Source organism: Phycodurus eques, chromosome 13, assembly GCF_024500275.1.
Source record: "Phycodurus eques isolate BA_2022a chromosome 13, UOR_Pequ_1.1, whole genome shotgun sequence".
NCBI classification, from domain to species: domain Eukaryota; kingdom Metazoa; phylum Chordata; class Actinopteri; order Syngnathiformes; family Syngnathidae; genus Phycodurus; species Phycodurus eques.
Genome location: NC_084537.1, coordinates 26,290,333 through 26,311,119, shown reverse-complemented (window position 1 = coordinate 26,311,119; position 20,787 = coordinate 26,290,333). Strand labels below are relative to the sequence as shown.

The window sequence follows — 20,787 nt, the reverse complement described above, 5'->3', positions numbered from 1 at the left end:
TTATCATCAAGTCATGGAAAAATAGTTTTCTTTATTTGATAGCAATACAAATAAATGTAATATAAATTATACATCATGTTCACATTGATATTTTGGAATGACTCCGTTAATTTGGGTAAGTTGGAGGTATGAACTGGAAAGGAAACGAAGTGCAAGATGGCCGTCTCCTTCGTGGTACTTTTGCGACGTTTATTTTGAAAAGGTGCCGGTGGTGGTGGCGTCAGCGGACATTGTACATGGAGGTCATCGTCAATATGGCGGCGTCACGGGATCGAGTCGTTCGTCTGCTCGTGCAACTCGAGCACGCCGCGTAAGTACGAAAAAAAACTCACAATTACGAACGCGGGAATGCGACGCAAATGACGCAAACGAAGATGACGTACGGTGTACGCTCAATTTCCTTCACGTATGACGTCACCTGTGTGTCATCGCATGTTATGAGTTAAATATAGATCATACAACGTGTGTCTCTGTCTAATGATTGACGTGCACGTCGTCATATTGTGTGTGTGTGTGTGTGTGTGTGTATACAGGTGCAGGTGTCCTGCTCACTCTAACACTTTGCATCAAGGTAAACATGAATATTGATCATCACATCGATCACAGTACTGATAACGAGTCAATGAGTGTTATTGATTGAAGATTTATTTACGTATTGATCATAAATCAAAGAATGTTATTGACTGATCATTTTCAAGGTGTGTCAGAAAGTTTCCAGGGCTGGTGTCACATACATACTTTTGTTTTTGATTTATGATGCACATGCACAATACCGTAAGCCAATTATGATTTTGATCGATGATGTTCACGTTATGGATGACGTCGTCATCTTCCTGCGCAGCCGTGACGTGCAGCGAGCGTAAAACGGACTACGCCTTCGAGGTAACGCGCTGCCTTCAAAGTTACGGAGGTTTCGGCTTCACGACGTAAAAAAAAAAAAAGTCAATAATCATCTTGTCGTCGTGGCGATGCCACGTGTGTTCTTTTTCAAGATGGCCAGTTCCAACGTTCGATACGGAGAAGGAGTCAGCGGGGAAATCGGCATGGTAACCACCAATGCTTCACCATCACGGTCCTCATCACGTCGGCGGTTCCTGAGTGAAGACGCAGCGGCTGCCTGCTGCAGAAGCCACGACGACGCCGTTTGACCTCGGCTCTGCGCTTCTGCTGAAAAACATGCAAAAAGCTGCTCACAAAACAAACGATGCGTTTTTGTGAAACTAAAAACATCTTTGAAACGTGTTAGCGCTCCAAACAACACAAAAGTCCTCGATATTGTAATAATATGCAACCGTACACCATTTTCGCCGGTAGCTACGACATGAAGGGCTCAGTTTCTTAGGAAAGCAGCAGACTTACCGAGAACAAGAACACACTGACGTTCTATTGGCCAATACGGAACGAGTCACAATAACGCACATCGGTCGAATCGGCCCAGTCTTTCCCGCTGAGCTGAGAAAGTCGAGCGAGATGGCGGTTGTGCGCCGCCGTCGTCGAGTCCGTGCTCACCTCTGCCGTCTTGACTCCTTCACTCATTCCCCACTCCGGAAGCACTTAGAAGAGGACATTTTGTCAAACTATCCTAGGACGAAAAAAATACGGCAATCTCGCCTTTGTTGCGGGACCACTCGCGCAGTAGGTGAAATCTGCAATGTAGCGACCACATATGGATGATTTATACATATTTGAAAGCTGTATGAACCTCCCCAGACTTTTATTCATCTTCTGCACACTCCTATTACCCTCTACCATACTCTTATAAACACTTTCTATACTCTTAAACACCTTTTAAAGTGCAACCAAACTCATATCCTTCTTTTGTTTCTACATACATCAAATACGTTCGAAGATAGATGTTGAGAACAATACAATGCTAAATTGTTGAGATACAGCTTAAGACATACAGATACAGTGTCATCTCTTTTGGTTGGAATTTTGTGGGCGGTGCTAAAATCTAGCCCCGTGACATCACGGGGCTGGGGCGTATACTTTCTAGCATGAAGCCCCTCCCCCGCTAAATAAACACCTCGCACTCTTATTCCATGCGGTAGCCACTCTGGGGAATTGAACCGGAACCCATTACTACCAGTATAGCGTGCAATTGGCCGTCAAAATAGGCCCACAACTTGGAAACAAAAAAAAATCCATCTTTGTTCCGGATGATACGGGCTACAGTGTTCCACGCGCGTTGCGAGGCAGCGACGAACCGGACGGGACGGGACCGCCGCCCCTCGCCAGCCCGACAGCGGCTCGAGAAGCCACCGGAGGCCCGGCACGACGGCGTTGGGGCCGTCGGGCCTCACGGTTGCCGGGCGCACGCCGGCGGTACCGGCGCACGTGGCGCGGCTCTGGCCCCTGAGAGCGTGTGGAAAAATCTCCTCTCCACGCTTCGAAAGCAGCACGGATTTGATTGACAGCTGAAAGTTCTGGGGAGGCGGGGTTTACAGAGTACTCAGCGACGCCCTCTGCCAGCTGAAAGAACGTCTCCATTCTTGACCATTTGGAAGCCTCGATTTTCTTGATTCATTCGTTCATTGTCCGACTCGGTTCTGTGATTCGTCAGACATTTTCTTGGGTCTATTTGGTTGCGCTTTAAACTCTTAAACATGCGGTCATGCACAGTAGGACTGTACACTACGTACATTTTATTCCTTCTAATATGTGTTTTAATGAATTATTTGTTTTTGTTTTTTCACGGTTGTAATGTTTTAGGTTAGGGAATGTTTATTTTACCACAAAAAAAAATGAGAGCACGCAGTCTAAATCAATTATGCACAGTGTGAATATGAAAAAAGGTGAACTGCGATATCACAAGGGAACACTGAAATTCAAAAATGATTTTAAAAATAATTGATTTACGACTGTAGTGATTAGGGATTAAGGGGTGAGGGAACGATTGTCATGATTCCCAACTCCCTCATCACTTTAGAGGGATTTTCAGTGAACATTTGAGGAACTATCGCGGTCCAGTGTCCAGAATATTGACCCTAACTTGTGGTTGCGGTGCAGGACCTGCAGAACTTGGGCGCCCGCCACGTGTGCGTGATGACCGACAAGAACTTGTGCCGCCTGCCGCCCGTCAAGGCGGTCGTGGAGTCTCTGGCCAATTGCGGCGTGCCGTTCAAGATGTACGACAGCGTGCGCGTGGAGCCCACCGACGGCAGGTCAGACACGCCCCGCCGGCGCCCTGCACTCCGATTGGCCGCAAGGTCACCTCGTCGTTGTCGTGTCGCAGCTTCAAAGACGCCATCGCGTTCGCCAAGAGAGGCGCGTTTGACGCCTTTGTGGCGGTGGGCGGGGGCTCCGTGATCGACACGTGCAAAGCGGCCAATCTGTACTCGTGTCACCCCGACGCCCGCTTCCTCGACTTCGTCAACGCTCCCATCGGAAGAGGGAAACCCGTCACCGGCGCCCTGAAGCCGCTCATCGCGGGTAAGGGGGCCACCGCGCGATGTCGCCGTGCTGGCAATGCTATATCGTTGCCTTGGCCACCCACCAGGCGGCATTAACCTTGAACCCCCCCCCGCCGCCAGTCCCGACGACCGCCGGCACCGGCAGCGAGACGACGGGCGTGGCCATCTTTGACTACGAGCCTCTGAGGGCCAAAACGGGTAAGGAGCGCCCGTTTGCCCCGCCCACTTCTGATCCGATTCGTTCTGTAATGTCACGAGACGGTGCCAGTAGTAAGTGTCAAGGAAGTACACTGCTGCCTTGACATACGAGTGCCTTGACTTAAGAGTTTTGGGAGTTCCAAACCGTGCCTTGGCTGATTTCTCTGTTGGTTTTTTTTGGCCTTGAGATACGAACAAGAAAATGAGCTACAAGTGTGCTTCGGACCTCACCGCTAGATGGCGGCAGCACACTTCACAGGCTTGTAAATAGCAGCTTTGTAAATATGTATATTTATATATATAAATATAAATAATGACGATCATTTGTAACCTTTACATAGAAGATTGTGCATTAAGAACAGTTTACAGTGCCGATCTGGTAATAAACCATAAAACCTTTAATAAACTTTGCAGCTTGTGCCAGCATTGCTGACATGTTTAGATGTGATTGTGCAACTTAAAGTGAAGACGACACTCTGGCCTTTAACATTTTTAGCTGGAAATGTTTTATGCATTATAACATGGAAGCAAAAACTATGCAGTCATGTTCAATCACAAGGAAACTGGAAATAACCTTTTGCGGTCTCTTTCCCTCAAATGTTTTAAGAGCACATGTTTTGATGTTGACGAAAAAGTAAACCTAATGAAATTCGGTTAAGAGATGAGCAAGTTCTGATTGATTTTCTATGTTTGCGCATCGGCAGTGATGAGACGTTGCCCCTGCCAACATGGCCGCCACGTCTGCCCATCGCTATTCTATCCGTATCCGTGGGTAGAACGTTCCATCAAACGCACGACCTGTGCGCTAAGGCTAATTAAATCGTCGATAGCCAACCGTTGACGTTTATAGCTTCAAGCAAGTAAGTAGCTCGCAGCCTCTGATGCTAATATTAGCAGCTAACTAGCCGAAGAGTTTACCGAGATGACTTTTCAGAATCAGAATCCGAATCATCTTTATTTGCCAAGTATGTCCAAAAAACACAAGGAATTTGTCTCCGGTCGTCGGAGCCGCTCCAGTACGACAAGTCAGTCGGCCGGAGTCAATTGACACGGAACACTTTGGAGACAATTTGTCAGACATCGAATCAGCCTCAACGCGCTTCCTTTTTCGATGCTCGCGTATCACTGTGGCGCTGCCATGAAAGGCGCGATGTTTGAGGTCCGTTGCTCACTGTCGAGTATACGAACCGGTGTTTCTGCTTTTGCGGCGGTTAGGCATCGCCAGCCGAGCCCTGCGCCCGACCCTGGGCGTGGTGGACCCCCGGCACACGCTGAGCATGCCCGCCAGGGTCGCCGCCAACAGCGGCTTCGACGTCCTCTGGTGAGCGATCGCCCTCCCGCCGCGTTATCCCGCCGCTCTGACGGCGCCTTTGTCGTCGCAGCCACGCCCTGGAGTCGTACACCGCCCTGCCGTACCACCGGCGCGCTCCCTGCCCCCCCGACCCCGTCAGGAGGCCCGCCTACCAGGGCAGCAACCCCATCAGCGACGTGTGGGCGCGCCACGCCCTCCGGGTGGTGGCCAAATACCTGAAACGGTAAAGTCGCGCCGTCGTCGTCGTCGTCGTCGCCGCCGCCGCCGGTCACCGTGCGTGTGTCGGCAGGGCGGTCGGTGACCCAGAGGATGTGGAAGCTCGCTCCGCCATGCACCTGGCCAGCGTCTTCGCCGGCATCGGCTTCGGGAATGCCGGCGTCCATCTTTGGTGAGGCCGGCGACGGAAGAGAGGAGCGCGCCTCGTTGTCGTGCGCTCACAAAACGTCTCGTTCCCGTTCCAGCCACGGCATGTCCTATCCCATCGCGGGTAACGTCAAGACGCACAAGGCCGACGGGTACAACGTGGAGCATCCCCTGGTGGTGAGTTGGCCGTACCGACGCCGTACATACAGGAAGATGCGCTGCGACGTCACACGCCACGTACGCCGTCAGCCTCACGGACTGTCGGTGGTTCTGACGGCGCCGGCGGTGTTCGGCTTCACGGCGCCCGCGTGTCCGGAGCGCCACCTGGACGCCGCCCAAATCCTCGGTACTCCTCGATCCCTGAGCGGGTTGCGTTCCGCCGCCGCGACCCGTCACTTCGCTCGCTTTGTCGCCTTCAGGCGCCGACGTCAGCCGCGTGAAGCCATCGGACGCGGGTGCCGCGCTGGCCGACACGTTGCGGCGCTTCCTCTTCGAGATGCGGGTGGAGGACGGGCTCGCCGCCGTCGGATACCGAAAGGAAGACGTGCCCGCGCTCGTCCGAGGGACCGTCCCGCAGGTTGCCGCTTCTCTTTTCCTTGTCATCGTTGACCAACGTTTCAGTCTTTTGTGTTTTTTTAACTTTCAGGAGCGAGTGACAAAACTTTCTCCTCGCGAGCACAGCGAGGAAGACTTGACGCGTCTCTTCGAGGCCTCCATGAAACTCTACTGATGCGTAGCAGCTTTGCTGGCCACCGGAGGCAGCGCCGCGGAATCACCAAGTGCATTGAACGCACCGCACACGCATGACAAGAAATGAACCACGATGAATTTTTTCCTTTTACGAAGAAACATTTGGTACAAAACATGTTTTTACTTTTTCATCAAGTGAAATGAGTCACAAAAGAGGAGTGACAAATAAGGGGGAATAACTATCAATAACAAACAACAACGTTAATATGTCGGTTTGTTCTAGTTGATGTTGATGAATTAATAAGTATCTTGTTCAAAATATTTTCATCAGTAAGTGATGAAAAGTGATTTTGGTGTGCTCATTAAAATGTTCGTTAAAAGAATACAAACAGAATAACACGTAAATATGTCAATCAATAGTTTGTTCTGGTTTAGGTTCAATAATCAATATCTCAAATTGTTTTCATTTGTGTGAGTGTGTGTAAAGGATAGTCCTATTTTTGTGCATAAGTTAAAAGATGTGCAGCTTCATTTGAAAGGAATTTCAAGTTAAAAGCGTTGAAATCGAATCGATCATGTCCATTGTCCTTTTCACATTAAAAGGAGATTAAAATACATTCAAGACGACTTTACGTGCGTGCGAGAATTCAATTGAATTCAAATCATTCAAGTCGAGATGTTCCTGCTCAAGAAATCAGTCAATCAATGGAAAACTGCAATGAACATCCGACGAGTCCTTCCCAAAAAAACTTGGCGTTCACAAACAATTCAGGAAAAAAAGGCAAATAAATACAAGAGCATGTGTACATACACATAAATACTTACATCTAGATATAAAATGAACAAAAGATGCCAATAAGTGGGTGTGACACGCAGCTTCATGATGATTCACAGGCTCCACCCATCACATTTCTCTGTAACCAAGCGAGCAAACAACAATTGATCAATTCCCCCCCCAAAAAATCAATTCATCAATACATTTCTTCATCAATTATTTGCATCTCATTATTGATTCTATGACGACGACTCCTGTTACGCCACAAGAAGGGTTAGGTTGCTATTCATTCCAAGCATATAGGATGTGTACAAAGTCGTATCGCCTACTGGTGTCCTGGCATGCGCACTACACCGTCTTTGCAGCTTTGCTCGGGGATCTTTGTCAACCAAAGGAACCGAAAGTTGCTGTTGTTCCAACAGCTGATTTCATTTGCATTTATTTGCGCTTTTCAAACGCTTCATTCGTCCTCGTTTCCAGATAGACCAGATTGAATGCAGTACATGAGTTGTCCATCCATCCATTTTCTGAGCCGCTTCTCCTCACTAGGGTCGCGGTCGTGCCGGAGCCTATCCCAGCTGTCGTCGGGCAGGAGGCGGGGTACGCCTTGAACCGGTTGCCAGCCAATCGCAGGGCACATACAAACAAACATTCGCACTCACAGTCACACCTACGGGCAATTTAGAGTCTCCAATTTATGCATGTTTTTTGGGATGTGGGAGGAAAGCGGAGTGCCCGGAGAGAACGTGCAAACTCCACACAGGCGGGGCCCGGGGATCGAACCCGGGTCCTCGGAACTGTGAGGCTGACGCTCTAACCGGTCGTCCACCGTGCCGCCTACATGAGTTGTTTTGAACTCAAAACACTTTGTTTCCCATCATCCTTCACCAAGAAAATTGTTCATTTCTCCTTTTTTCTGGTGACGGTGGCGCGATCGGCTTTTTTTTTTTTGTCACCCGGAGGCAAGTAAAAAGGGTGCCAAAAACCCCAAAGGATAACGATGTCATCTGCATTTACTCACAAACGGACGTGCGTGCGTGCGTGGCGGCTCGGCGAACCGAACACAAAAGCGAGCCAGGACTGCTTTCTTGCATTGAATTTTTCTGCCTGTCACTATACGTCGCTGGCATAGGTAGATGAACAAAGACATTTGAAATCCATCACGCCATTCTGCTCGGGAACCCTAGTGCCGAATTTCTACGAGAGCGTGGCCGTCGGGTTACGCAGTTCGCTTGTGTGTGCGCGGCGTTCACCTCAACGGGCTCGCTTTTAATTCTCGCCGACTCGGGGACGTCCACGGGCTCGGCGGGCTGCAGGCACCACCACACTTCCTGTCCCATCAGCGGGAAGCAGAAGAGCTCGCCGCCGCCCCGGGCGCCGCCCGCGAGCCCCTCGCCCTCCGCGGAGGCCGACGAGAGCCTCGCGTCCTCCGCGCCGCCGAGACTCAGCAGCTGGACGCATATCGACGGTGAATCGCCGGTCGCGGGATGCCGCCGCCGGCCGACCGCTTACCTCCGAGCGAGACGACGCGGCGGCTCGGTCCTTGTGCTCGCCGCTGTGGGCGGGGCTCCACTCGCTCAGCATGGTCAGGATCTCGCTGCTCATCAGATGATCCTAGAACAGCGAGGTGGCGGACGGTCAGGGCCAGCGCTATTGCCTTTCGCTTACTAAAAGGTGAAGCGTGTACCTGACGCGCGCACGGGCCACCGGTGCTACCGCGTGCTACGTACATGCGGACGTTTGCCGCGACACGCTACGTGCACGTAAACCAAGGGATGAGGTTCGGATCGACCGGCTGTCGTGAATTGGACGTCTCGTCGAAAAACGCCAAGGACGATCGCGCGCGTTCGCCACACGCGACCGAGCCGGCGCCTTCGAGAGCGTCCGAGCGACAGCGAGTCCACGTCGAGCGCTTACCTCCGAGCGAGACGAGGCGGCGGCCCGGTCCCTGTGCTCGCCGCTGCGGGCGGGGCTCCAGTCCGTCAACATGTCCAGGATCTCGCCGCTCATCAGATGGTCCTGGAACGCAAAGGACGTGACGCGTCGGCCGCTGCGTGTTCCGCGACGTACGTTACGCGTGTCCCGAGCGTACCTCGGCCGCCGCCTCGGCCTCGAACGACACCTGGCCGGCGGCGGAAGACGAGGAGGAGGAAGAGGAGGAGGAGGAGGAGGAGGCCGAGCCGGAGGAACTGGACGACGAGGAACTGGACGAGGTGTTGCGGTGCGCGCCCGAGTCAGGGTGTCGCCGGACGATGGAGCGCGTGCCCTCCTTCTGCACCTTCCTCTTCAGGGTGGAGTTCCAGCGGTTCTTGATGGCGTTGTCGGGCCTGGGGAGACACGGCGGGCGTGGGGCGGGCGCGGGGCGGGGCGGCGGGCCGGGCCACCTACCTGCCCGGCAGAAGCTTAGAAATGTTGGCCCAGCGGTTCCCCAGCACCCTTTGCGCCTGGCAGATGATGCGGTCCTCCTCGGGGGTCCAGCGGCTCTTGACGACTTTGGGGTTGAGGTGGTTGAGCCAGCGCTCGCGGCACTGCTTCCCGTTGCGGCTGCGCATGTGCTTGGCGATCAGCGACCAGTGCTTCTTGCCGAACTTGCGCACCAACTCCACCACCTGCCACACGTCAGCGTCACCGCCGGCAGGCCGCCGCCCCGCCGGGCCCGGTCGGCCGACGCTCGCGCGCACTCACCCGCTCGTCCTCCTCCAGGGTCCACGGGCCCTTCACCAGCTCCACGCACTTCTCCCGCGCCCACTCCGACACCGAGCCTTCGTCCTGACGCCGGCCCGGCGGTGGTGACATCGCCGTCATTATCATCATCCGTTGACTGAATGCTCAAAAGCTCATGAGGTGGATACAAAACGTCTACACGCCCCATTTTTGGTATCACAAAATCTGGCATGTCGAGCGAGCAGCGGTGCGTAGACGTCGGTTGGGGGTTTTATAATCCTTCAGAAATCAAAGTCTACACTCCCCTGGTCACGTGCCAAATACCGATATCAGAAATGAGCCCGAGATAAATCGTTTCTGTTCATTTGACCCATTACAAAAAGGGGCATCGCTTGCACAAGTGTGCACACCCTCTTATAACTAGGCCTGTGGCTGTGTTCGCAACTGACCAATCGCATTCGAGCTCATGTTAAACGGGAGCCACCGCACAACCGCCACCGTTTAATGTTCGGCTGTTCCAGTAGCAGTGTTGAACTGATTTTTCACGGCGCTAAAAGCTGCCATTTGAACAGGGAAGGGCTGCAGACTTTTGAAATCCACGAAATACAGAGCCATTATAACATTCCCGCAATTTCAATTCCCAAATTAAGAGATCGGACCTCTTCACCTCCTCCCTCTACATTTCTTGATCAATTCAGTCCAAATTCAAAACGGTTCCGGTTTTCCCATTCCGCAAATTCCCTTTTTTTCTCCCATTACTAAATTCCAAACTTTGCGGACACATTTTGCAAATTTACCTCAATCAACAATTGTCAACATTTGTTCCATTTTAAGTCTTTCTCCCGCATTTCAGTCAAGCATCAGCTTTTCGCCGTTCGCACACTTTTGACAGAAACGGTCCTTTCAAGTCGGCGTTATCGCTGCCAGCGATGCGGACGGACGGACGGACGGGCACACTTGCCTCCTCTTTTACCCATTCCGACTTGACCCGAGTCACTCTGGAAAATCGTCCACGCTCGTCTTTGGATGGCGAGCAGCAGCAGCATCGCTTGGCGCTGACACGACACGACACGACACGACACAACACAACACAACGCTTGTGACGCTCAGTGAGCACGAAAGCGGAATATGCCAAACGCGCACAGCCCAGTGATGCCCAACCGCGGCCGTGACAGCTCGTCAGGTGTGTTCGCATCGCGCCTGCAAAATGTTGGATGGATTGACTCCACATCATGTACCTTTCTTCAACTACGCCGACGACGAGAAGGTTCAAATGAACCGTGTTGTTATTTCCTTGCCGTTCATACAGCAGATCAAAAACAAAAGCTTCAACTCAACAGAAAAGCGGACGAGCAAACTGAGACCAAATCATCATTGTTATTTTGGGAATCTTTTCTTTGGTGGCATGCCGTGACATATCCCAAATGGAAAATAGTCGCCTGGGTTCGGCAATCAAGGTTGGGAAAGACGAGCGCGCGCGTGCGCGTGCGCGTGAGCGTGGTCTGACCTAGATCTGTGGCTCCGGCCGCTCATCGTGTGGCCGCCGCCGATGCTGAGCGTCGTGGAAACACACAAACGCAAACGTCAGCGGCAACGACAAGAAAGCAAGCGATCGCTGCAATAGGAACCCATCGACGGCAAGTGCGCGCGCTCGTCTCTGGGCCCTTTTCGCTCAGGAAACAACTTCAAATCGCTTCGTGGACACAAGATGGCGGCAAAGCGCGACTGTGCTCTTCTCCTTATCGCGTCTAATTGCCTGCACGCATCCAAGAATTGCGTTATTTCCATGGACACTCACATGACTTCAATCGCTTTTCACATTTGTTTCACATGAAAGGAAGCAGAGGCAAGACGAACTTTCCGGCAGAAGGGTGTTAATAATACAAAAGTAAACAAGCAAAAGCAAAGCATAACACGTCTTAACCGTAAAAGACAAATGACAAATAAGTTCCACCCGCTAAAAAGGGTCTTGGAAGTGCGAACAGGACCTTTGTACTTGATGAGTGTTCATCTTAAAGATAACGAAGTGACGTGCTGATGTTCAATGACGGAACTCACCTGAAAGTTCAAAAGGTCGTCCGGCTAAGCTAAGCTAAGCTAAGCTAAACGTAGCTCAAATGAGCTCCAAAAAAAAAAAAAAAAAAAAAAAAAAGCACGAAGCTAGCGGGTGGCGGGGTGGTCGGCGTCCGAACGGCCGCTGTCACATCATCACGTCAAGCGGCCAACTCACGTCCGACGTCCGACGGCTGCAAGCCAACGTCCGCCGGATGAAAGAGCTGCTCGCTCATTGGGCGCCATCGCCGGTGACGTCACTCTTTAGACGTCGGCTTCACTTTGTGACGAAAGTGCTGAAAAAAGCTTTTGGGGTTTGTGTGTGTGTGTGTGTGTGTTTGATTTTCATCTCCCTACGACGACGTGTACATGTTATTGACCAGATGAACGTCAATGTTATTCATTTCAAACACTCAGCAGTCAATTCATTAGGTACATCGTATCACGACACCCGAAGCGAAACATATTCGAACACGGTCATTTGTGCATTTGAGTGGCCGACGGTGCAAGCGCTACATTGGCCTGACTCGGGCGAAGGCGGCGTGGCTTTACTTCCCACTGAGCGACGGCGCGAACGGTCGTCTGTCTCGGGACGCACGCCCCGCGACCGTTCCGGGGCGTACTCCGCCTTCCGCCCGGAGTCGGCCGCGAAAAGCGATGTCGAGAATGGATAGGTGGAGAAGGCGTTCGACTTCAATTGCACGCGTTATTCAGTCACACCTGGTGGCGCTAAGCTACTTGCGGAGCCACAGCTGTCCCGCAGGGGGCAGTCTGACGGCGCCGCGGCTGCCATTCTGCGCCTCGGGCCCCCCCCGGCCGCGTTCATGTGTCGGCGACGTGGCTTACGTGTCTCGCCCAGGGACCTTTACTGACATTTGACAATATTGTGTTGCACCCGTGTTCAATATTTGTCAGCTCGATTTCGTTTTCATTTATTTGGGTGTCCGTTAGCTTTGGACGACGCCGTCGCTATTCTTCCCGCAGTCCGCGTCCACCGTTGTTATCTTTATATCGCAGTCCGCCGTTTGAAAAACCCAACCGAGCAAAAACGACGACAAACAGCTCACAACGACCGCGGCGGCGCTGCGACACTTTCTGTACGGGAGCCGGTTCAAATTCACGGGATTTCCCGAGTAGAGATGGAAGCGCACTTCATGAAAATGTGTATCGACGTACATTCAAGTTGATCAAAGTATTTGACACGAATGGAAACACTTCTGTGGATCTCATCATCATCCGTTTCGTCATTATTATTTCCGCTGACCGAACTGGCGGCCGGCTCGATAGGCAAGCGGGCGCTTTAAGTCCGCATTTGTTATCTTCTTGAATAATATACGGACGGTCGTGCTCACCATGAATGGCACGCCCTCATTTTTGGTTTCCTTTTGCGTAACCTGTATAATAGCTTCCAAAATCAAGGGAAATGTACCAAACGTACTGTATATCATCAGGATCTTCATTGGAGGACAAAGAAAATCGAAAAGCACGTGTAGCTTCATATTTTTGACTTGCGCGCCCTTTGGCAGCGAACGTTTCCTGTATCCATCTCGAAGTGCTATTTTCTCCCGCTCTTCCTTTGCAATTTGTTCAAGCGCTTGAACATTTGCATTTGGATCTTTTCCCCGATGGCAGATGTCAGGTCTTCAGCGAAGATCTTCAATTGGATTGTGATCAGGACTCATTTGAAAGCAGTCTGTTTTTTCCGTTTCAACCATTCCTGTGTGCGTTTTGGATGTGCGCTTTGGGTCTTCGTCTTGCTGGGCGACGCGTGATCTTCGCCTCAAACCAAATGTTCTTACACCGGCCGGGTATGACATTTTGCTCTCAAATCACTTTCTTCATTCATACTTTTGTTTCATGTTCTCATGTGCGACGTAGGAACTTGTGTTACATTTCTTCCATTGTGTTCGATGTCTTCCACGTGTGCGTTATGCGTGTTACATTGCATCACGTGTCTTACGGTGTGTTTAGTGTATACTTGTGTCACGTGTTGAACGTCGTACGTCGGTGACGTAAGCCCTTGTGTCCCGTGTGTTACTGTATATCGTGTAACATGTCTCGTATGTGTTACATGATGTATGTCCTGTGTGCGACATAAGTACAGTACTTGTGTTCTAGTTGTCTTCCACTTACTTGTCCCACAGTATGTACCTGTGTCACATGTCACTTTGTGTCATATGCCTTATGTGTTACTTGTGTTGCACTGTGTCACTGGCACGTCTTCTGTGTTACATGGCTTATGTATGTGACAAAAATACTCGTGTTACAGTACCGGTGCATTGTTTCATTCATCTTATACGCGTTACATGTGTCACTTTGTGTCACGTGCATTTTACATGTCACTTGTGTTACATTGGGTCACGTCTTAAAAGTGTTCATATCCTATTTCTGTTACATACGTTCAACTGTCATATATCTTACAAATGTTCTGTATTTGTGTCACGTGCGGGGAGTAGCTGGACCCAAGAGCGGGCGGAGGCAGATGACGAGTTTATCGAGGAAAGGTTACGGAGGTGGTCCCGGATGCGTCGGCGGGAGGCGGCGCGGACGGCTCGGTGGCGGCGGGAACGACGTGGGTCGAGAACACGGGGGAGCGCCGGGAACGGGGAGACGCGAGAGTTAACGAGGGAAGCGGGGAACGGTGTAGCTTGCTTGACATATGTGGGCCGCGGCACCGCTGGAAGTAGCTGCGATACGTTGCCGAGGATTTCCTGGAACGGGCAGGCTTAAGTACCGGTGATTGGAGACAGGTGCTGAAAACAGAGAGGGGGGGGGGGGGGGTGGGGGCAAAGCGCCCTCCAGGCTCCTATAATGGAACTGCAATTTGTGTTGCGTTGGGTCTTGTGTGTGTTACGTGTCCTGAAGCTTACACAGGGACTGTATGTTTTTGGGAACTTTTTGGAACACAAAACTCAGTTTACAAGAAAACAAAACAGACAATAGTCATACATACACAAGATAATACAAAAGATTAAATCAAGAGCATAAATCACCCATTTTACGTGCTTTTGTTTTTCGGGTAAAATATGGTACTTTTTTTCGAAAGGTTTGATTGAAATCTCGTACAATACAAATAACTGTCAGTCATTCCAATTTGTTCACAAACTAAGGTGCGCTATGAACAGCAATATCAAAATGCGAAGGTCGAGAAAAAAGGGGAGGGGCGCGCACTTGAATTGACAATTATTGTTTGAAAATCTCTGAATGAATATTCATCAAAGTTTTTATTTGCCATCAATTTAAAAAATCTACTTCAATTGAAGAAAATCTAAATAGTGGAGATGATTTTTGAAATTGAATTGAACTGTTCGTTCCTAAGATATACAAATTGACAATGGTATATGATTTCTTTTAATTGGATTCAAAATAAGCGTGAATGTTCTTGCCTTCAATGTTAATTCGACATGTTGTTTTGCTGACGATCTCGTTTTTAAGTCTTTTCAAAAATGGGTTACAATTGGAGCAACCACATCACAAACGAGTTATATTTCAGGTTAGTGTTCGATCTGCGGCATACTTGCATATTTGTTCTTTTTTACAAACTGAATTGACTACAAACATACCGACATGATATGCCAAACAGAATACACAAGAACAATACCGACCGTAGGTGTGAACAGTCTACATACTGAACATATAAACTAATAAATGAAAACCAAAATATAGGTGAGAAAGGGGCTCGAGGTTATTTCCTTCATATAAATTCCCGAAAGAGTCTTCTAGTCCAAACGGCCTTGGTGTTCAAAGAAGAACTTATGTCATCCGGACATACAGGGACATCTCCAAAAATGACAATATCGTGAAAAAGTTCAATATTGGAAACTCGCACCCTGAACAGCTAATTAATGGCCAACACCTGCAAAGGTTTCCTGAGCCTCGAAAGAGTCTCTCGGTTCGGTTCGGCAGGCGACGCGATCGCGGGGCGGGAAGACTGCCGACTCGACAGAAGTCCAGAAGACGCTCGTGGCCAGCCTTCGCAAAAGTTCGTTGCTAAAGAAGATGCTTGTTGCTATCCAAGCATGTGAACAGGGAAAAAACGTGGGAGGAGAAGTTGCACCAGCAGCAACGAGAATCAACGCAGCATACGGGCTGTTCGGTCCCTGCACGACCCGTGTCAGAGTTTGGTCCGCATTGCCGACAGCAAGTGGGATGGCTTTCCGGTGAGACTTGGACTCCGCCGAGGCTCCCAATTCTCACCGATTCTCTTCATTCCCTTTGTGGACACAATTTTTAGGCGCAGCCGGGGTGTTGAGGGGGTCCGCTTAGGTGACATCAGTATCACGTCGCTGCTTTTTGCAGAGGGTGTGGTTCACCAGCTCTTCGCAGCCGAGTTTGAAGCGGCTGGGATGAAAATCAGCACCTCCGAATGTGAAGCCGCGGTCCTCGGTCGGAAAAGGCTGGCGTGCCCTCTCCGGGTCGGGGAGGAGTTTAAGGATCTGAATGGAGCGGGAGCTCGAAAGGCGTCTGCATTCTGTATCGGTCTGCGGTGAAGAAGGATTTAGCGATCTATCTCCGTTCCTACCCTCGTCTATGGTCACGAGCTGTGGGTGGTGCCCCAAAGAACAAGATCGCGGATAAGAGTGGCCCAAATGAGTTTCCTCAGCAGGGTGTCCGGGCTCTCCCAGAGTAGAGCCGCTGCTCCTCCGCATCGAGAGGAACCAGAGGATGCGGCCTGGGCATCTGGTGAGGATGCTGCGCGGACGCCTGTCCGGTGAGGTGTTCCCGGCCCGCGCCGCCGGGAGGAGGTCCCGGGGACGACCCGGGACACGCTGGAGAGACTATGTCTTTTAGCTGGCCTGGGAACCCCTCGGGATTCCCTGGAGCTGGACCAAGTGGCTGGGGAGAGGGAACTCTGGGCTTCCCTGCTTAAACTGCCGCCCCGGCGACCTGACCTCGGACAAGCGGAAGGAAATGGATGGATGGATGTGCAAAGGGGAGGGGGGGCGGTCCCTGGGCATCCACCCGGAGGGGGGCATCCAAGCATCCCCCAACCCCTCCTCACTCCCTCTTTGACGATCGGCTTCAGAGGAATAAAAGTCCCATAGACGATCGTCTTTACGGCTGTGCGTGGATGCCTTTGCACCCCCGTCGACAAATTGGTTTCGGGGGCATACACTTCTCCTGTGCACCCCGGGCATCATCGGAGCACTGCATTTACCGGTCGTTGACTTGCAAACTGTAACAGTAAATATGAAACTTTGCCAAAATGAAGTGAAGGTTGATAACATAAACTGTACCTTAATGATGTAACTCTGGTTTGTCAGACTGACATAGTCCAAATCATCCATCCATCCATTTCCCTTACCTCCTCTTCTCATGCGGGTCGCGGGCGTGCTGGAGCCTATCCCAGCCAGTCTTTGGCGAGAGGGGGGCTACACCCTCAACTGGTCGCGGGGCACACAGATACAAACAAGCATTCGCACTCACATTGACACGGAGGGCGCACGATGTCTAAAATAGATTTTCATTGAGGGTTTGGGACGTCCCTGTGACGGCATCGTGCAAGAGGACGTGACGCGGCGGAGGCGGGGCGGTGCCATGACGTCACGCCCCATGTCTGCGCCGCCTTCGCCGCTCCTGTTAGCTGCTGGCTCAGCGGCCCCAAGTGGACTCCATTCAAGCGGACTTCCAGGTCGTAGTTGCGAGAGAAGCTGGGCGGGAGCCCCCCCCCCCCCCTCCCGCAGCTAGTGTCCACTCGCTAGCCTGCGAGCCAAGTTTGCCGCGGAGACTTGTGGTAAGTGGCTAGCGGGCCGCCGTTAGCCTCACGGATAGCAAACTGGACAAAACGAGCCGCAGGGAACACGCACTCGGTCGCGGTCTACCGGGTCCAAGGCTCACGGTAAACCTTACCGGGACGCCTTCCGCTCGTTGGGTCACCAGCGGGACGCTTTCACTGGCGCTCGGCTTGTTTTCCTCAGGGAGACGCTCATGCGTACCGTGCTAGCTAGCTAGCTAGCTAGCTGGCTCGTTTGCTAGCTAGCGATGTTAACATTGAGGCTCACACACGCACACAAAAAAACCAAAACAAAACATTGAGGCTCACTATCAACGCGTATTTATTTGTTTTATGATCCTCATTAGCAACAACTGGCAGTGCTTTTGTTCCATTCGAGTGTCTGCGAGGTCGTCGATGAAATTCTCAAGAAATTACGCGCTGTTTAGTGTTCGTGCTACAAAGTTGTCCTAATTGCTCCAGCACTTCTCGCTAAGCGCCCCCAGCAGGTGTTTTGCATAGCGACGGGACAAGAGCTCCCAAAAATGAGTCTGGTTGGGTTGGCCGCTTCAGCTTGTGGAGGACCTCGATAGTCTACTAAAAAGCCCTTTGTAGTGATTGTGGAGGAAGGAATGAGTCTCATCGTTCCCTAATCATTAGAATTAGCAATGTGACTTGATTTGCCCAAAATGACGGTTGGTCAAAATGCTGCATCAGGTTGGAACGGCCACTTCAACCTGACTTCAACAGCATAACTTGATTATTTCTCAACATTTCTCCTCAACCCTATCATTCTCCAACTGGCTGGCAAGTTCTACTGAAAAATATCCGCCAATAAGCTGGTACGGACCGAAACTCAGAGAACTTCTCCGAATGGACGCTTCGAAATGACTGTGACGTTTCAAACGGTCGCGTGCCTTAAAAAAACCCTCTTAATGAACCCAAATGGAACATTGTTGGTGAGAAGAACAGTAGAAGAGCTCATGCACGTCAGTCACAAATAGTTTTTCCTCACTTTACTTGTTCTGGAGGATTTTTGAGGTGCTCGTTCCATCTTGTTCAGAAAAATCCACAAAGATGGTGGTCAGTGGTCATGTTGCTCATAGTAGTACAGTAGTGAGTGTTCTTTTTAAAAAAATAATAATAAATAAATCTTGATTTTAATATGCAAAATGTAAAAACAAAAAAAATAGAAAATTTCCAGCATGATCCATACAATGAAAGCAAATACGTGTAGTGCAAGACAGTTTAGCACAAGTGGTGTGGATATTTACACGCAGTTTTCTTGCTTTGGATAAATGTGCACAACAGCATTTCACCCAAATCTTTCGAAGTCATCTACTCCAGAACATGTCGACGTTTTGCAATGTTGATAAAGCTCTTTATCAACGTTTTTCTGTAGCTGATATTTTGTGATCGCTTTTTCTTTCTCGCAGCCAGCAACACCTTGAAAAGATAAATGTAATCCGATCATCTCTCGTCAGTGTACCGAATCCGTCGCGTGCTAACGCCGCGCTCGCCTCGCAGGTCCGTCTGGCCGGTCGACATGGCGACGGACGTGAGCTCGCCGCCGCAGCGCTTCTTCCACATGCCGCGCTTCCAGCACCAGGCGCCGCGCCAGGTCTTCTATAAGCGGCCTGACTTCGCTCAGCAGCAGGCCATGCAACAGCTCACCTTCGACGGCAAGCGCATGAGGAAGGCCGTCAACCGCAAGACCATCGACTACAACCCTTCCGTCATCAGATACCTTCAGGTGCGTGCGTGAGCCGCGTGCGTGACCTGCTAAGTGTCGCTTGCGCGCTCACCCGGCTGGCGTGTTTTTGTGGGCAGAATCGTCAGTGGCAACGAGACCATCGCGACCTGCGAGCCATCCAGCCCGACGCTGGATGCTACAATGACGTATGTGAGGCTTCTTTTCCTCCTCCTCCTCATCAGCATTCTTTTTCTCATCTTTTAATCCATCTCTCCCTGGACTCCCTCTCATCCCCTTACCTCCACATCAACTCATCCTTTTTTCTTCCTCTTCACATCCTCCCTCCTCTCATCCTCTTGTACGGCTACATCTCGATAAATGAGAATAACACCGTGTCAATGGAAAAGGGGCAAGAGACAGCTAAGCACCTCCAGACTCACTGCTACATGATTCCTATCCGCCACCAGAATCAGAATACTCTTTATTTGCCAAGTATGTCAAAGACACACAAGGAATTTGTCTCCGGTAGTTGGAGTCACTCTAGTACGACAATAGACAGCCATTTTGACAATACATACTTTTGAGACAAAAAAACATAAAAACACACTATGGAGACTCACTTAGCCTCTAGCAATGTAATGGCAAGAGGGAAGAAGCTGTTGGCATATCTGCTAGTTTCAGTTTGCATTGTTCAATAGCGCCTACCTGACAATTTTTCTGGAAGTCCCGATTGTCTGTTGCAGTCGGACGTTTGCGCCAAACCAGACTAATGGATGAACACAGGACCGATTCGATGACCGTTGTGTAGAACTGCCTCAACAGCCCCCGTGGCATGCCGTGCTTCCTCAGAGGTCGCAGGAAGTATTTCCCCTGCTGGGCCTTTTTGAGGATGCAGTTAATGTTTTGTCTGCCTCTTCAGGTCCTGAGAGACTATAATTCCCAGGAAATTGAAGGTCTCGATGGTTAACACGGGGCAGTTAGACAGCGTGAGGGGCAGCTGTGGCAAAGGATGCTGAAGTCCACAATCATCTCTACAGTCTTGAGCGTGTTCAGCTCCAGGTTGTGTCGGCCGCAACACAGCTACGCCGCTACGCCTCCTGTCGATACGCAGACTAGTCACAGTCTTTGATGAGACCGATGACTGTGGTGTCGTCTGCAAAATTCGGGAGTTTGACAGCCGGGTGCATTGAGGTGCAGTCGTTTGTGTAGAGAAAGAAGAGCAGCGGAGAGAGGACGCATCCTTGGGGCGCCCCGGTGCTGGTGGTGCATGTAGATGAGGTGGTGTCCCCCAGCCTCACCTGCTGTGTCCTGCCTGTCAGGAAGCTGCAAATCTGCTGGCAGATGGCAGGCGAGACGCTGAGCTGGATAAGCTCGGAAAAGAGGAGTTCGGGGATGATGGTGTTGGACGCGGAGCTCAAGTTCACCAACTGGATCCTCACGTAGGTTCCCGTGCCGTCGAGGTGTTCTAAGATGAAGTGCAGTCCCGTGTTGACTGCGTCCTCCACAGAACAGTGTGCTCGGTAGGCAAACTGCAGGGGCTCCAGCAGGGGACCTGTGATGCTCTTGAGGTGGTCCAGCACGAAGCGTTCATGGACCACAGATGTCAGGGCGACGGGCCTTTAGTCATTCAGACCTGAGATTGCAGGTTTCTTGGGGACTGGGATGATGGTTGGAGCGTTTGAAACAGGATGGTGCTTCGCACAGTTCCAGAGATCTATTGAAGATTTGTGTTTCAGAGGTGCGATGGCGGCTGCCAGTTAAAGTTTCAAAGACACTCCAGTCTGCGCAGTCTAAACAGTCTTGAAGTTCTATCTGTATCACTGTTTTCACCACAGGCTTTAAGGTTTTTGCCTGTATGTTGGTATGAAGTGAAACTGCGCAGGGGATAGCACGGTATGCTTCATTTAGCGTTGT

General features: G+C 50.9%; 3 protein-coding genes across 15 annotated transcripts in view; 2 read left to right on the top strand and 1 right to left on the bottom strand.

Moving 5' to 3' along the window:
• The first annotated feature begins 151 nt into the window (after nt 1-151).
• On the top strand, nt 152-6,603 carry adhfe1 (alcohol dehydrogenase iron containing 1). 2 transcript variants are annotated; one of them, XM_061694283.1, is made up of 14 exons: nt 152-310; nt 534-571; nt 842-882; nt 993-1,046; nt 3,010-3,164; nt 3,236-3,432; nt 3,534-3,611; nt 4,827-4,932; nt 4,994-5,146; nt 5,213-5,311; nt 5,385-5,463; nt 5,536-5,632; nt 5,706-5,863; nt 5,933-6,603. In XM_061694283.1, exons 1-14 carry the CDS (start codon nt 237-239, stop codon nt 6,014-6,016), a joined length of 1,413 nt encoding a protein of 470 aa, XP_061550267.1. In that variant the 5' UTR covers nt 152-236; the 3' UTR covers nt 6,017-6,603. The 2 variants fall into 2 exon arrangements, with proteins under 2 accessions (XP_061550267.1, XP_061550266.1); XM_061694282.1 differs by having other exon boundaries at nt 5,385-5,632.
• On the bottom strand, nt 6,138-11,624 carry LOC133411666 (transcriptional activator Myb-like). Of its 6 annotated transcripts, XM_061694287.1 has the most exons (11): nt 11,474-11,624; nt 10,923-10,967; nt 10,377-10,470; nt 9,437-9,520; nt 9,140-9,360; nt 8,844-9,078; nt 8,669-8,770; nt 8,439-8,504; nt 8,264-8,365; nt 8,005-8,202; nt 6,138-6,890 (listed from the first exon to the last, which is right to left on the bottom strand). In XM_061694287.1, exons 2-11 carry the CDS (start codon nt 10,946-10,948, stop codon nt 6,855-6,857), a joined length of 1,164 nt encoding a protein of 387 aa, XP_061550271.1. In that variant the 5' UTR covers nt 10,949-10,967; nt 11,474-11,624; the 3' UTR covers nt 6,138-6,854. The 6 variants fall into 6 exon arrangements, with proteins under 6 accessions (XP_061550271.1, XP_061550269.1, XP_061550272.1 ...); XM_061694285.1 differs by having other exon boundaries at nt 10,377-10,967; XM_061694288.1 differs by lacking the exon at nt 11,474-11,624 and having other exon boundaries at nt 10,923-11,455.
• A 5,373-nt stretch (nt 11,625-16,997) lies between these two features.
• The window catches only part of wdr33 (WD repeat domain 33), a 32,997-nt gene continuing 29,207 nt past the window's right edge, over nt 16,998-20,787 (top strand). For 5 of the 7 annotated variants that reach the window (XM_061693356.1, XM_061693355.1, XM_061693354.1 and 2 more), the window contains exons 1-3: nt 16,998-17,201; nt 18,708-18,933; nt 19,011-19,079. In XM_061693356.1, the coding sequence (XP_061549340.1) occupies nt 18,727-18,933; nt 19,011-19,079 (276 nt within the window). In that variant the 5' untranslated portion in view covers nt 16,998-17,201; nt 18,708-18,726. Of the gene's footprint in view, nt 17,202-17,226; nt 17,307-18,707; nt 18,934-19,010; nt 19,080-20,787 lie in introns of those variants that run through there. The other 2 variants (XM_061693352.1, XM_061693357.1) reach the window with 2 other exon arrangements.